Source organism: Diuraphis noxia, unplaced genomic scaffold, assembly GCF_037042655.1.
Source record: "Diuraphis noxia isolate RWA-SAM2 unplaced genomic scaffold, SU_Dnox_SAM2 contig0003, whole genome shotgun sequence".
Taxonomy (NCBI): domain Eukaryota; kingdom Metazoa; phylum Arthropoda; class Insecta; order Hemiptera; family Aphididae; genus Diuraphis; species Diuraphis noxia.
The window spans coordinates 27,054,654-27,069,244 of NW_028301713.1; the positions used below are offsets into that span (position 1 = coordinate 27,054,654).

A 14,591-nucleotide genomic window follows, 5' to 3' on the forward strand; every position below is an offset into this window, starting at 1 on the left:
AAGTTAATATTTATTATTTTATTCATAATTATTGTGTATTTGTATATATATATATATATATATATATATATATTGTGATAACAAATTTTGTATAACATAATAATGGTTATTAATGTATTATTATGTTTAACTTAATGAAATTGGTTTCGTTAAAATTGTGCTCTTTTTAGAAAATATATTTTTATTGATTCATTATTGCTTAATATAATACACAGTACTTATAGCGTTTAATCATTTGTTAATTAAAAAAAAAAAATTTTTAGCGAAAATTACTAAATTTTTATTATTCGATTATTTTAAAACAATATTTACATTGTTTTTCGATACTTTTGTTTTTTCTAGTTTCACACTGCAATTATTATTATTGCAGAAAGGTATGCAATTTATTTTGTTCATGGAATATATCTTACCTATAGGCTATTGTATATAAATGTATATATGTATACTTATATAATATAGTTTAAGGCTTTCTGTAAGTGTTATTGATATTTAACGACCTCAAACTAAAACATTCGATTTTAAACGTCATCGTCACCGTCCAAATAGTGTATAGTAGGTGCTCGACGAAGAAAACAAATGTTCATTTTCATGTTTATTTCATATTCAAAAACCCGTCGAAATATTGTTTATTTTTTCATCGTCATATCGCCGAATCCCTCTTACCTACATATATATAATATAAATGTATATATGTATACTATATTGTGTTATAATATATATGTGTATATACTATATATGGTGTAAAGTTGGTTTTATTTTTGTTCGTTTTTTCGAATAAATTATCGATAAACATGGTTTCCAACACATTTTTTTCTTTTTTTTGTTCACGTATTATGCACTCTTTTAAATTCCATGTCGTTTGCAAAAACTACCGTACGGGGATGTATTATAATATGTGTTTATTTACACTACAGGACTCGTGTGCACTGTGGCGTTTTATTTTATTACAGTACTTGCCGCAATGCTTAACACTCGCACGCAAAAACATATAATTATGCAGAAAATGTGTAATAATATAACGTTTTTGTTTTACTAACGACCGTAGTCACTCTAATGAATTGTTACTGTCTCATTAACGATTGGTGCGTATTGGACATTGTCGGTGACGGCGATGGAGTAGGTGTCACAGTTGCGACTGACTAAAATATTGTGATGCAAACGGACCCGACAAACACAATAATAATATTATACTATAGATATGTATATGAATCGCTAAAGTGGACAAAAATAAATTTTACGGATTATAATTTTTTTTTTTTAGTTTGGTATTGGTAAAAATTGAACAAAATAAATTCGTAAAATTGAGTGAAGTCCTCTTCATTGGGGGCAAACATACATAATATAAATTAGGCATTATATATTTGTTTAATATGTTATTATAAATAGAGCGTTGATTCGTATGCGATAAAAAGTAACAATAAGATATCCCATAAATAAGTGCATGTAGTCGAAAATGTGCAACAAAATAGGCAAGAAAACGATTTTATAAACTGCAAAATGATTTAGTGAAAAATGCACAATTTTTATTTGATCATTAGTTTTCACTATATATTTAATTTGTATAAATTCATAAGATATTAGATTAATTTATAACAAATTAATTAACTTATAGAGTATATACTTTCTGAATTTATCTTTATTTTGATTACATTTTAGTGAATATTAAAAAAAATTTTTTTAAATTTTTTACTTACTTAAATATTTATATATTTTATACCTTTTTTATAAACACATTTCACTTCAATATACAATTAATTTTGAATTTTGTCAAAATATGTACAGATATCATATAATCATTAAATATGCAGATAAGTGCAAAAAAAATACCATAAGCTTACCATAACTATTATATATATATATATATAATATGATAATATGATTCGTAAAGATTATGATGCTGATGAAAATCCAAAAATGTGAAAAGGATAAAAAATAAAATATGAAATTGCTTAATAATCCGCACTGTAATTATAAATGTTTATTTTATCTCATAAAGGATTTACAAAACAATTATTCGGTTGTGCAGCCAGAATGCCAGATGCACAATAATAATATAGAATACAGAGGAATTATAACTTGAACAATAAGACCTAATATGGGACCAATTATATGATATTTTAGTTTCGCTACATAGACTATAATCGCATAGGTATATCGGAGTCTTGGGATTTTTAAACCTACCTATAACAATCTGGACGATGGATAATCACTTACAATTTTAACCGATTTTAGTATCGTAATCGGTTATTGATTAAGTTTCGCTCCAAATCCTATACATAATATAAAGGTATAGTAAAAAATGTTTTTTTTTGTAAATTCATATATCTAAGGAGAATAGACTAAACTCTGAATCGATACGAAAGTTTTATGATATAAATTTATAATAAACCGCCATATTTTCCTAAGGGTATATAGAATTAACATTCCATTTTCTAGAAAAACTTGACGTCATAACCGCTGGTTTTCAATAGAAACTCTCAAACACTTTGTTTAAAATTTGGTCTAATAATTTCTGATTTCATATTTGAATAAAATGTATTTTGCAAAGATTGCTGCAACTATCGGATTTTCCTTTTTTTTTCAGTTTGGTGACTGCTTAAAACTTATATCGATAATCTGCACTGATATTATAATTGTTATATTATACTTTTTTATTGTGTAAATGTTATGTTCTTTAATTTTCCTAGGTACTCTATAAAATAGGTTCCTAACATCGATTTATAATATAATATAATGATATAACCTAACCGGTGTACCTACATGTCGAATGTGTGTATATTAGATATTTTATTTTAAATTTTCATTTTATTGTATAAATTGGCTATTTATATAATATTTAATAAAAATCGTGTTCATATAATCAATGAAAATATGTTTATAAAAAATAAAGATAGGTTTACTCGTGTCCGTTAAAATATTAGAGTATCAAAATTCTTTCAATAAAAAGGGTGAAAAATTTCGTTTGATTTTCATTATTATTCATTCATCGTTTTGTTCAAAACAAATCTTGTGTGGTAATTGAATTTTTTTTAATGTTCTTTGTCCGTTTTCCTGCGTCTCAAAACTTTGATATTACTTTAAACACTATTCAATATACAAAAGTTTAAAAACTAAATGGATTTTTTTAAATAAAGTCTTCCTTTTGAAAGTTTAACTTTTAAGCTATCGACTTCGTACTTAACTCTATTTGTATTAGTAGCACATCTTCAAAAACAAAATATTGTAACAAAACATTTATTTATTACATTTTTCTTTTGTATGTATTGCAGCATTATATGTATATCAGGTATATTTTTAAATTATAATAATTGTTAACAATCAAAAGTTATATAATATATTATTATTTTAATGTTAATTTGATGTATAATAATAGTTTGGTAATTAAAAACTGAACCATCCTAACCAAGCCATTGTATATATTGTTCAAATTAAATTAAAAGAAATTTAAAATAGGAACATTTACCATTCAATATACGAGTTTGAATGTAATTGATATGTAAAAACCTGTTATTCTACTTGTTATTTTTGTTTTTACATTGGTAAACTATGTACTTCATTAATCCGGATCTCTTACACCATTACTGAGGAATAATAAAAAAAAAAAAAAAATAATTCCTGTAATATAATTCGTTTGACCAACGTTTAGTGAACATTCTTATGTTTATAAAATATGATGTAATCTAAACTTACTAATCATTTTCCTAATGCCACCACTATAATTTACGTCCAGTTAATATAGTGAGTATAAATATGATTATATTAGGCATGTGAAATAGAAGAAAAAAACGAACATTTATCTGTTAAAATTTTTTCTTCTTTTTTTTTATCATTATATTTCAATCGAGGAGTTTTTTCTCATTTACATAATACGAATACAACGTATACTTCATCAAATATCTAACGAAATACAATTTTATGCAGATCTTTATATGCCTAAGGTAAAACATATTTTAATGTGTAATGTATAAAACAATATTTAATCAACGCTAAAGGATAAATAAATTGCCTTTGTCATACTGTGTTCGTCATACCACAGTTTGTGGGATATTATATTATGTGAGTTCGAAATGGTATTAAAGCACTTAAGTCATAAATGAGATTTGCATGTTTTTTACGAAGTTCTAAAATTCAGACTTAACTATTAATTTTTTTGGTAATTAAAAAAAAAAAATACCAAAAAAAAATCGAGGTAATACCTAATTGCATAAACCCATCATAGACATTTTTTTTGTGTATAATATTATTTTAATTTTTGATGTGACAAAGACGTATTATAGTTGAATTTCCGTGATAGCAATAATGTTTCACAACTTAATAAATTATTCGCGAAACTATGAAAGGGCTCAAAAATACTATGAATAACATAAACTGTTACGCACAAACTTTAATAATTGGTAGTTAGGAACTTTTTCTATAAAACTATTCAAGTCAAACGTCTTACTTTATTTTTGTGTTTCACGTAAAACAATAATAATATATTATACATTTGCATATATTTTGTGAACGTGTTTTCATTTGAACGTTAGTCACAACAAAATAATTTCATTAGTCACGTGAATATTTGGTTACAACCATTTTTATATTTTCATAACAAAATTAATTAAATGCAGTATTAAAATATTATTTTTAATTATTTAATACCGTAACTTAACATGCTGACACTTTATCTATTAAACATCTGGGTATTGTTGAAATTGACTCGGTAATGCAATATATATACATTCATTGATTGGAATTTATAAAAATACTTCAGATAAAAATACTAAAAAATCTTTTCAGATTATTTCAACACCCTTTTAAGTTGCGTACAATAAAAGCGTAAATAGCGCCATATTGTAAAACCATTATATCGTGTCATTGAAGTTTATGCTATCAAATATCAATATTAAATAGGTACCTCGGGGATAACAATAATTAATAATTTCCATTCTTCTTTTACTAGGTATAAAGTATATTAAACTGCAGTCGATTTGAAACTTTCAAAAAATTGTATCAAATATGTTGTCAACTTTCGTGCTAGAAAGTTCTACTAAATATTTTTCTCATATCCAAGTGATACACGTGTTTTACGATTGTTAACATAATATAATATAACATAACATAATAATAGCAATTTATTCTCAATGTCTCAGTATGAACTATGATTATTATAATGTGTAAATAATGTACAAACGCTGTCTGATCGTAAAATATCGTTCACAATAATTATCTATATACAATATACATACCAACTATATACGTTTCCTTCGAATTGCACTTTCGCTCGATCGTGCGTGATAATTTTATGTTTTCTCGTACAATATACAAGTATGTACATATACCTACTGAATTATAATCGAGTGTGACATCGGTTGTATAATTAATGATTAAAAGCACCGCGATAATTATCAGTGTAGAAATTCCGACTTTCCGCGCATATTATATATTATAGCTGTTGTCGTTATTATTACACTATACACAAGGTCTTTGTTTTGCGCTTTAATCATGACGTAGCTCGTATTATTATAAATATATTGAATATAATAATAATGTTATGTATACGGTTTTAAATCTTCCGCGCGTGTGCGAGACGCATCCAGTTACTGTAGTATGTAGTATAGGTGTACATCGTATATAATATAATAATATGCACTGCACACCTTGATGGTAGAGAGAGGGGTGGTGTCAGTAGCGACCTACCCCCCGCTGGCTGTTTCCCGAAAAGACATTAAACACTGCATCTGCAGGGCGAGTGAGTGAATGAAAATAAGGGCGTTTGTCGACAAATATACGCGAAATACGATCGCGGGAACAAATTGACCGGTCTCGTTTCGGGACGAATATGCACGTGACACGCAACTATAAAATATTGTTTAGGTATATACCTATATATAATATTATGTATATACATGTATATACATATTATGTATAGTGTGTTATTTTTGTGTGTATACTTAGCGGCGAGACACGCCGAAAATCGTTTACTTCGAACAGTTAGTTGTATACAGACCTGACGTGTGTAGCCCACGTGTGAGAACGACGGTGACTCGTAGGTGTCCATCATGCATGCCAGCCAGTTCAAAATGTACGAAACGAATGGGCGTTTCAATTCGATTTGTCGTTCTAGCGAGCACGGTATATGCTGCAGATCATAACATTATATACCTACCTTGCCTTGTTTCGTTCAACGTATATGATTGTATTATAGGAAAACTCGAGATGCGTTTAGCCGTGTTCATATTATAGTTCCCGACATTTTTTTTTTTCATATTCAATACGATTTTTGAAAATTATTACTTATTACTCGCGCAAAATGCATAGTAATACTATATAATATATTAATACTTATTAATTTTCCCAAATTCATTGAATTTCCATTTTTTGTACATCCTAAAAATATTAAATATCACCAATTAACGGATATTTCAAATTTTATGTATATTCGTCTAAATTGTCCCACTAATATGTGATTCCTACTAAGTATTCGAATAATGAAAATAACGTTTTGAAAGGAGGCGGATAGATGAGTATATATATGTATATATATATACATAACTCTTATAAGTAATGCAGGTCAGACGCGTGTGTATATACTACGAGGGAAAACGGAAAAAAAGGTGCCATGCTACCTATACAATATTCTGTGTTTGATATTAATTTTCATGCATTGCACGAATTTTTATAGCGAAATACTTTTATATCACTTATTATTATTATGATCTCAAAACAATAAAAATTATATATTTAATATTATAATTATATAATATTTAATAGTTTCTTTGTTATAATAATTTGATTTGTTGGGTGTACATAATTGTACACACATATATATATTGTACAATACATTTATACAATATGTACTATTAATGTATTACTGTCGAGCTTTAATATAATGAATTGTAGACCGTTTCGAATCGATGGTAATTATTAGTGGTAGTATTAACTATTGTGGTATAGACTTTATACCGTATCGTTGTATGTTTGACAATAAATCGAAGGTGTTCCGAACGACTATATACGAATATAATTTAACTAAAAATAATATTCAATAATTTACCTTGAGTCATTTATTATAAAATGTTTAATATTATCATAGATTAAATATACAAAATATGTATTCCATATTTCATTGATTTATCTATGTAATAATATACACCAGTCAACTTACCCCAGGGGAAAGTCAACTTACCCCAAGTACGGGGTAAGATGACGAATTCAGAATTTTTTTTGTAAAATTTATAAGTGATAAACCTTTTAATATTATAGCTTGAAATTATTACAGGTTATTCTTCATATTTAATACAATGCTTATACAAAATTTCAAGATTTTCCGACTATTATTTAATAATATTAATATTAATCAATCCTTAAGTTCGTCAACTTACCACACTCTCCCCTACCTATATTATTTTAATTTAAAGAAATTTTGATGACATCATAAATGAATATATGCTTTAAAAAAGCAAGAAAAGTTATATTATACAATAGCAAAATTAATTATTTATATTTTAAGTACCTATAAAAATGCATTGTTTCCTGTTTTTTTTGGTTAATAAATAATATAAAAAAAAAATATTAAATTTTGTTTTCAATATCAATGATAAATATTTAATATTATATGTATTAATTAATAAATAATAGAATAAATCTGTAGCCTGTAGAGATAAAAAAAAAATGTATATTATAATTATTATGCTTGTGAAAATGTATAAGTAGTAAATACTAAATTTTAATAAATTATTATTTTGCTATATACAACTCATTTGTGCAGGGAGGCTATATAGTATAAACGCTTGCCTAAGGCCACAAAATGCCTAAATCAGGCTCTGGTCGTTCGCATAACGGCATGGATGAAAATCGATAATTAAATCTTGACGTGACGTGTGTGTTAGTGATTTCGGCGGTATAAATCGTTAGTTTTATAATTAAATCACGGATGATGACACGATGAAGAGCAGTCGCACTTCGGGCATTCATTAAATTATACAAACGAAATTGTGAAAACTGTCAACAGACCTTTTAACTATATAATATTATATATTGATATTTTTTCTTATGGGCATAAATATTATTGAACCGTAACAATTATTTAAACTCAAAAGGCCGAATCGGATTAGACCGGTGGGAGAGACTCAGAGAGAGTATGACGTGTACACCGCCGTCGCATTATTATATTTCGTATTGTCTGACCTTAAATATTAGATGTCGCCGTTGCGGCGCTCGACGGCATTGACATTTCGCTCGTGAAAGACGAATAATTTGAAGTATTATTTCGCATAAAAACCATCGCAGCTGATTATTTTATAGTGCTGTGCAGTGTCAAATCGCTTCAAACAGACCGTGAACTCGACGCCACCAAATGCCCTCATAGGATGAGAAAAAATAAATAAAATTAATTCACTCGGTACGTTAACGGTTGTAAATCTCATTCCGTCGGATGTACCTAACCTATACACACACACGGAAACGACTATAGATATAACTGTATACTATGCACTTCCGGAAATACGGTTGATCTCCGGAGAAGAGAGACGTAGGTCGGGAGTAAAGAGTGAAGTTATTTGCAGCGATAAAAATTAATGTGCGCACTACGGTGGCGCTGAAATCGCTAAAATAATGTTGCCGACCGAAAGCGCACGTGGTATATGTACTAAGTGCAGTTTCGGGAAATTGAAAAGTCGTATAAATATTTTATCATTTTTTCGAAGCGCATTGCTGCTAGATTATGATCGCATAAACTGAGTTGTCCGACTGTCATGTAGTTTCACATTTTTCAATTATAGCTAACTTATATATATATATATATATATATATACATAACTTTTGGGATCGATTATATTTATTCCATGGATACCAATAATAGTATTAAACGTCGAGATTGAGATTTCCTAATTATGTGAAATAATTTACTTACGTATATTATGATGAACAGACAACTTATCGCAAACAATTATATTGAAACGTGCATATAATATTACAGAATTGTATGAATTATGAGTGTCATTAGATCTTATCGAGTGATAACAAGATTTTTTTCTACTCGCGACATATAATTATCTATGTACCTATAATTTTCACAGAACAATATATTATCACAATGTTAAATTATTATAACTTTCTAAGGTTCCATAGTATATTATATTATATTAATTTAATTATTATTTGTATTGATATTATTTTTTGAATGATGTCCATTAACTATTAAATTACCGGCGCTTATTTAAATTAAATTATCTTATTCTGTATTAATTTAACATCATCTTTCTTAAACTGTGAATTAATCACACGATGGCCAAACATCATCGCATCGTTTTAATATTGTTTTTATCAATGGCATGTTTAGTATGGATTAGATAAAGTCTTAACAAAATATTTGTCGACATTATAATTTTTCATCGGATAAGTATCGCATACAGCTATTATAGAAGTATAAAATATAATCTCCAATGGCAATTAGATTTTACGGTTGTGTTTAATGTTTGATGAGACTCGTAAACGGTCTAACTAACGATGATATACGCCGCACTGACATCTTTAACGATCTAAGAGGATTATGAATTGTATCTAGAAATTGGGTGTTCATAGTGCCCCTTCGGGATTACATAGGAATATTACATTTGCTTTTGGTTAATGTCAACAATTCCGCTGACTTGATCCGATCGATACATTCGCCACGACGTTGGCTATTTATATTGGTACCTAGTATAATAGTTAGGTAAATTTTTGGGCTTTTATGTTTATTTATAATAAATTATATTATATATTTCGCTCGTTTTGTGTGGGTACGTTTTTCGAAATCAGGTTTTAATGGATTTGCGTGTTTAAATGGTATACTTATATATGTCGTTTGTAGAAATGTAGATAATTGTCATAATAATCACCTCCTTTATGAAAATTTAATTAAAAACTTACTTAGTAAAGGCGAATCTGTTTCTAAAAAAAAAAAAAATGTGAAATCTAGCGTACCTACATTAAGTAAAACTTATTTCGTAGTTTTTAATGATATCTGGGAATTTCAGAAAATCAACTATCTCGCAGCAACGAGTTCAGTTCATGCAAACAGGGTTTTACCTTGGGTTTTAAGTTCACGTTCGTGAAACAAAAAATAATTTATATTTTGTTTGATTCTTTTTAATTAATTTTATTATTATAACGGCTCTACAGTAATTATCGGGCCATCGTAACTAAAATAACTGATATAAGTTTTTGATAGAACGTTGTTAAGATATCTTGTAAAAATTGCATATTTGCATGTATTGTGATCCTTGATCGAGTAGTTCCCTAGTTGTTGAAATAGTCAAGTTATTATTGCCGTTAATCTGAGGTTTCTTCGTATTCAATATTTCCGAGTTTTCTGGCTCAAAATTAACAATTATAATAGTCTCCGTTTAAGATCAAAAGTCGGCAGTTAATATTTTAATACTAGTAAAAACAATATACATCATAGAGTCTTGGCATTCTTGCACATCGATCAAATGCAATATGCTTAGAGTGACCATTTTAATTAAAATAAAATTATTTGGTTGGTACCACCGACAATTTTCAGTCATAAACCTGGTTAAACATTTTTCGGCGTTGTGTAGTATAGTCATTGCGCCCTTTGTAAAGAAGTTTCATTTCAAAAAGTAACAGTATAAATGTTTTAATATTCAATATTTAAGTTACGATCGGAAGTTTTAATTTTCTCTTTTTTTTTTATTGTTCGAAGGGAATAAAATAATAAATTCGTAAAAGCAGCAGCAGTAGCAGCAGCTGTTGTCGTCGTTCTCGAACTTTACCGTCGCATATATTCGCATATCGCATGCACCCAACGTTTTGAACTTTTGAATATAATAATATACTATATATTAATGTGTGCGTTAAATGTTTAACTGTATATACAATATATTATATATATATATACACAGTTAGTTCACCAACGAGTCTTCGCAGAGCCCGGCAAAATACGCACCGATGTTTTCTCGAGTGGTAAATATATACGTATAATATCAAAGTGTATTCAATGTGAATGCAAATATTTGATATATATGTATATTTATTATACACATAACACATATTTTTATATTCATCATATTATATTATTATAGATCTCTGATGATAATTCGTGCGCATGGTTATAACTTGGCCAGTTATTATGCGCTGTTGAATTTAACTCTATATGTGTATGCTTCTTTAGTTGTTATATCATTTTATAAGATTAAATATGTGTATATATATATATAGATGTATGCAGATTTGCTTGTAATATTAGAATAATATTACGTTTAGAATTCTAGTTATTAGGTAGTCTATTGATTTCATTATATATAGCACCTTTATCTAAATGTATCTTTTTTATTCAAATTTTTAGTACGCCTAACTCGGTAATAAAGTAAATAGGTAATACCTATCGGCGCTATCGTATTCAGCAGTGTACCTATATGTATTCAAATATTTTAATATTTAAAATTTAAATATTGTTATTACAAAATTATTCTATAATTGTATTTTCTATACGTTCGTTAATCACTAATAGTATGCTATGATAATATAATTGTATGGGCGCTTATAATATGTACACACATGTTGATATTTTATTTAAAACAGAATACCTAATTTTTAAGGTATATACTTATACCTATTAGGTAAGGTATTTATATAGGTACAAACTCATCAGTATAGGTATATATTATAAACGCATGTTATGAAATGAGCATGATCGTTTCGGATGAGAGCTCATTGCGAAATTTACAACCTTTATAATATGTGCTTGCTGTGGTTTTTAATAGTTCCTATTAATTACAGTATAATTTTCCTCTCGAGTTACCCGGGCATTATATCTTAACGGCTCGCATATCGCGTTATTGCTCATCGTTATATAGATGTTCCCGAGTGGCTTCGCTGCTGATATTATACGTTTTATCGTTGTTGGATTAATTAATTAAATACTAAAACAGTAAAATATAATATGAACCAAACATTTTAATTTACTTGGTCACAAAATGGTTTAAACTTAAAATTAACGAAAACACCAATACGGTACTGTGTATATTATAAAAATAATATATGCGCACTTTGCATGAGTAAGAGTTTTTTCAATACGACAGTATAGTTATAATATCCAATTAAAATATTTTTTAAATATCAGCCAATAAAAAATCAGTAGTATCAAACGTAGGTGTAGGTACTTTAGTCGTATACAGATTTATTTTGTTCTAAAACTGAAATATTACTGAAAATTAGAGATAAAAATAATTTTTATGAAGAATTTGTCTTAAAAAATATTGTACTTTACCCGTAAAGGAGAATAATCAACATAAAATCTCGTTACTAACTCTGACGTTTCAAATTACAATTATTATATATATTATTTTAAATGTACTGTTGCTTGTATAATATAGCATAATGTATGTTTTTTGGTCAAAACCTTCAAAAATTAAACCCTCAAAAATACTTACTCTATTATTTGAGTGCGTATTGTAGTAACCATTTTATCGCGTAGGTAGGAAATATAATATATATTATTGGAGAAGGCCAAATACCATATTCGTTATTAATTTTATCATTATCTTTGTTGATATTTTCTTATAGGTAATCTCGATTCCATATTAATTTGTTGAATAATTTGTATAATATAATCCGATATAAACTGAAATTTAATGAATGAACTCGTTTATTTTTTAGGACAATACAGAAAACCGAGAATCACCGAGCATCCTACCGATATAACAGTACCGAAAAATGAGCCGATTACTTTGGGCTGTAAAGCCGAAGGCCGTCCGGAGCCGACAATCGAGTGGTACAAAGACGGAGAACTGTTAAAAATCCCACCCAATGGCGCTGCGGCCGGTGGAGGTGGTGACAACGGAGCCCGGTCATCGCAGAAGGTGATCCTGTCGGACGGTTCATTGTTTTTCTTGCGAGTGGCACACAACAAAAAAGAACAGGACAGTGGAGTTTACTGGTGCGTTGCCAAAAACGTGGCCGGTACAGAAGTGAGCCGAAACGCGACTCTTCAAGTAGCAGGTAATTTTTTTCAGAATATATTTTTATCTCTTTAAAAAAAAAAAAAAATCAGTTACAGTAAAGCGTACAATATATGTCGAAAAAAGCATTTCCCCCCAATTCTTACCGTAATATTATGTTTAGGCATTATAGTAATATTAAAATCTATAATCGAGGTGTTAAAAAAGCAAACACTCTCGGCATTATGATAATGTGTATATAATTATGTTCGTATAATATTATTATATATCATTTATATTATTATCATAAGGCATAGCGATGGGGTTTATTCTTTATAATTTTAGTAATGTATTATTCATTATGAAAAATTATTGTATACAAATAAGATTTTTCATGATATGAAATGTCAATTTTTTTTTTTAAATGGTATCAATCCGATAACCCATATTTATGAATAAATACTTAATTTATGACGCGATAAATTTTGATTTTCAATAATGCATATGTGAAATATTGCAATGATTTTTATTAAATCGTTATAGCACTTTATCTTGTTATAATAAAAGTAATTGTTAAAAAAAAAAAAAATTAAATTGAATTATGTATCATATCCGATGGACATAACTGCACACTGATCATATTATATATACAGATGAAAGAATAATTTGATTTATCTAAAATTTAAATTTATAGAATTTCCTAAAATACGATTTATTTGAACCTATAAGTATGAAAACAAAATAAAATTTTAATCACCTCCTTACACGAGTATATTATAACTGTCGATTTCATTCGTAAATATTCGTAATATTACGGCTTCGATACTATATACATTAGTTTTAGGAAACATCTATGTTATAATATGATTAAATACGAGTCCAACTTAAGTTGTGTATTCGTAAATCGTAAATTTTATAATTCGTGGGTAGTGTATAAATTAAACGAGGTTTATGGTATAAATATTATGTTGAGTTTGTACGGACGTTGGTCTTAATTTTGTTGGATACATCTTTTTTTATGACTTTGTGTCTTTTATTTACACGCGCTCCCGGATTTTTATGAACGAAGTCACCCTTTGTGGACGCAACTCCTTTTCACTCTTTTTACGACACAAACTTTTTGCTCCCCTTTTCCTTTCGCTTAGTAAAATTCGCTTTTTACAGTTCAAAAGACAGCCTGTAGCATACATAAAGGCGACCTCGGTTGAACTTACCAATACCAGAAAGCTTAACTTTTTGTGACTTGTAGATTTTATGTGAGGGACATAACACCATATATTTGTTGTCTAAAAAAAATAATATAAAAAAAAACTTACTTAATATAATTTCGAAATCACTTTTTAAAATGATTTCGTGCGTCATTTCAAAAGTTCACTTTGTTGATTTTTAATTTTAGAAAGTGCCAACGGTAAAATTTTATTTTATAAATATTGTGTTTTGGTAGTAAAAAAACATAATTTTCATTTTCAAAAATTTCATATATTGTTTACTGTTTAGGTATCTTCCTTAAATGTAATGAAGTTCCATTGCGAATATAGCATTTAATACGATTGTCATGATATCTTAATATTCTAATTTAAAATAATGGAATTTAAAGAATAAGTGTTTAATATAATTTACCTATACTACCAATATGCCTGATTTAAATTCAATAATTATCTAACGTTA

General features: G+C 27.9%; 1 protein-coding gene across 1 annotated transcript in view; it reads left to right on the top strand.

The window, feature by feature from the left end:
• Positions 1-14,591, top strand: part of robo1 (roundabout guidance receptor 1) — a 194,860-nt gene that overhangs the window by 64,812 nt on the left and 115,457 nt on the right. The window contains exon 2 of the mRNA XM_089221994.1: positions 12,643-12,984. Coding sequence (XP_089078120.1) covers positions 12,643-12,984 — 342 coding nt within the window. The remainder of the gene's footprint in view (positions 1-12,642; positions 12,985-14,591) is intronic.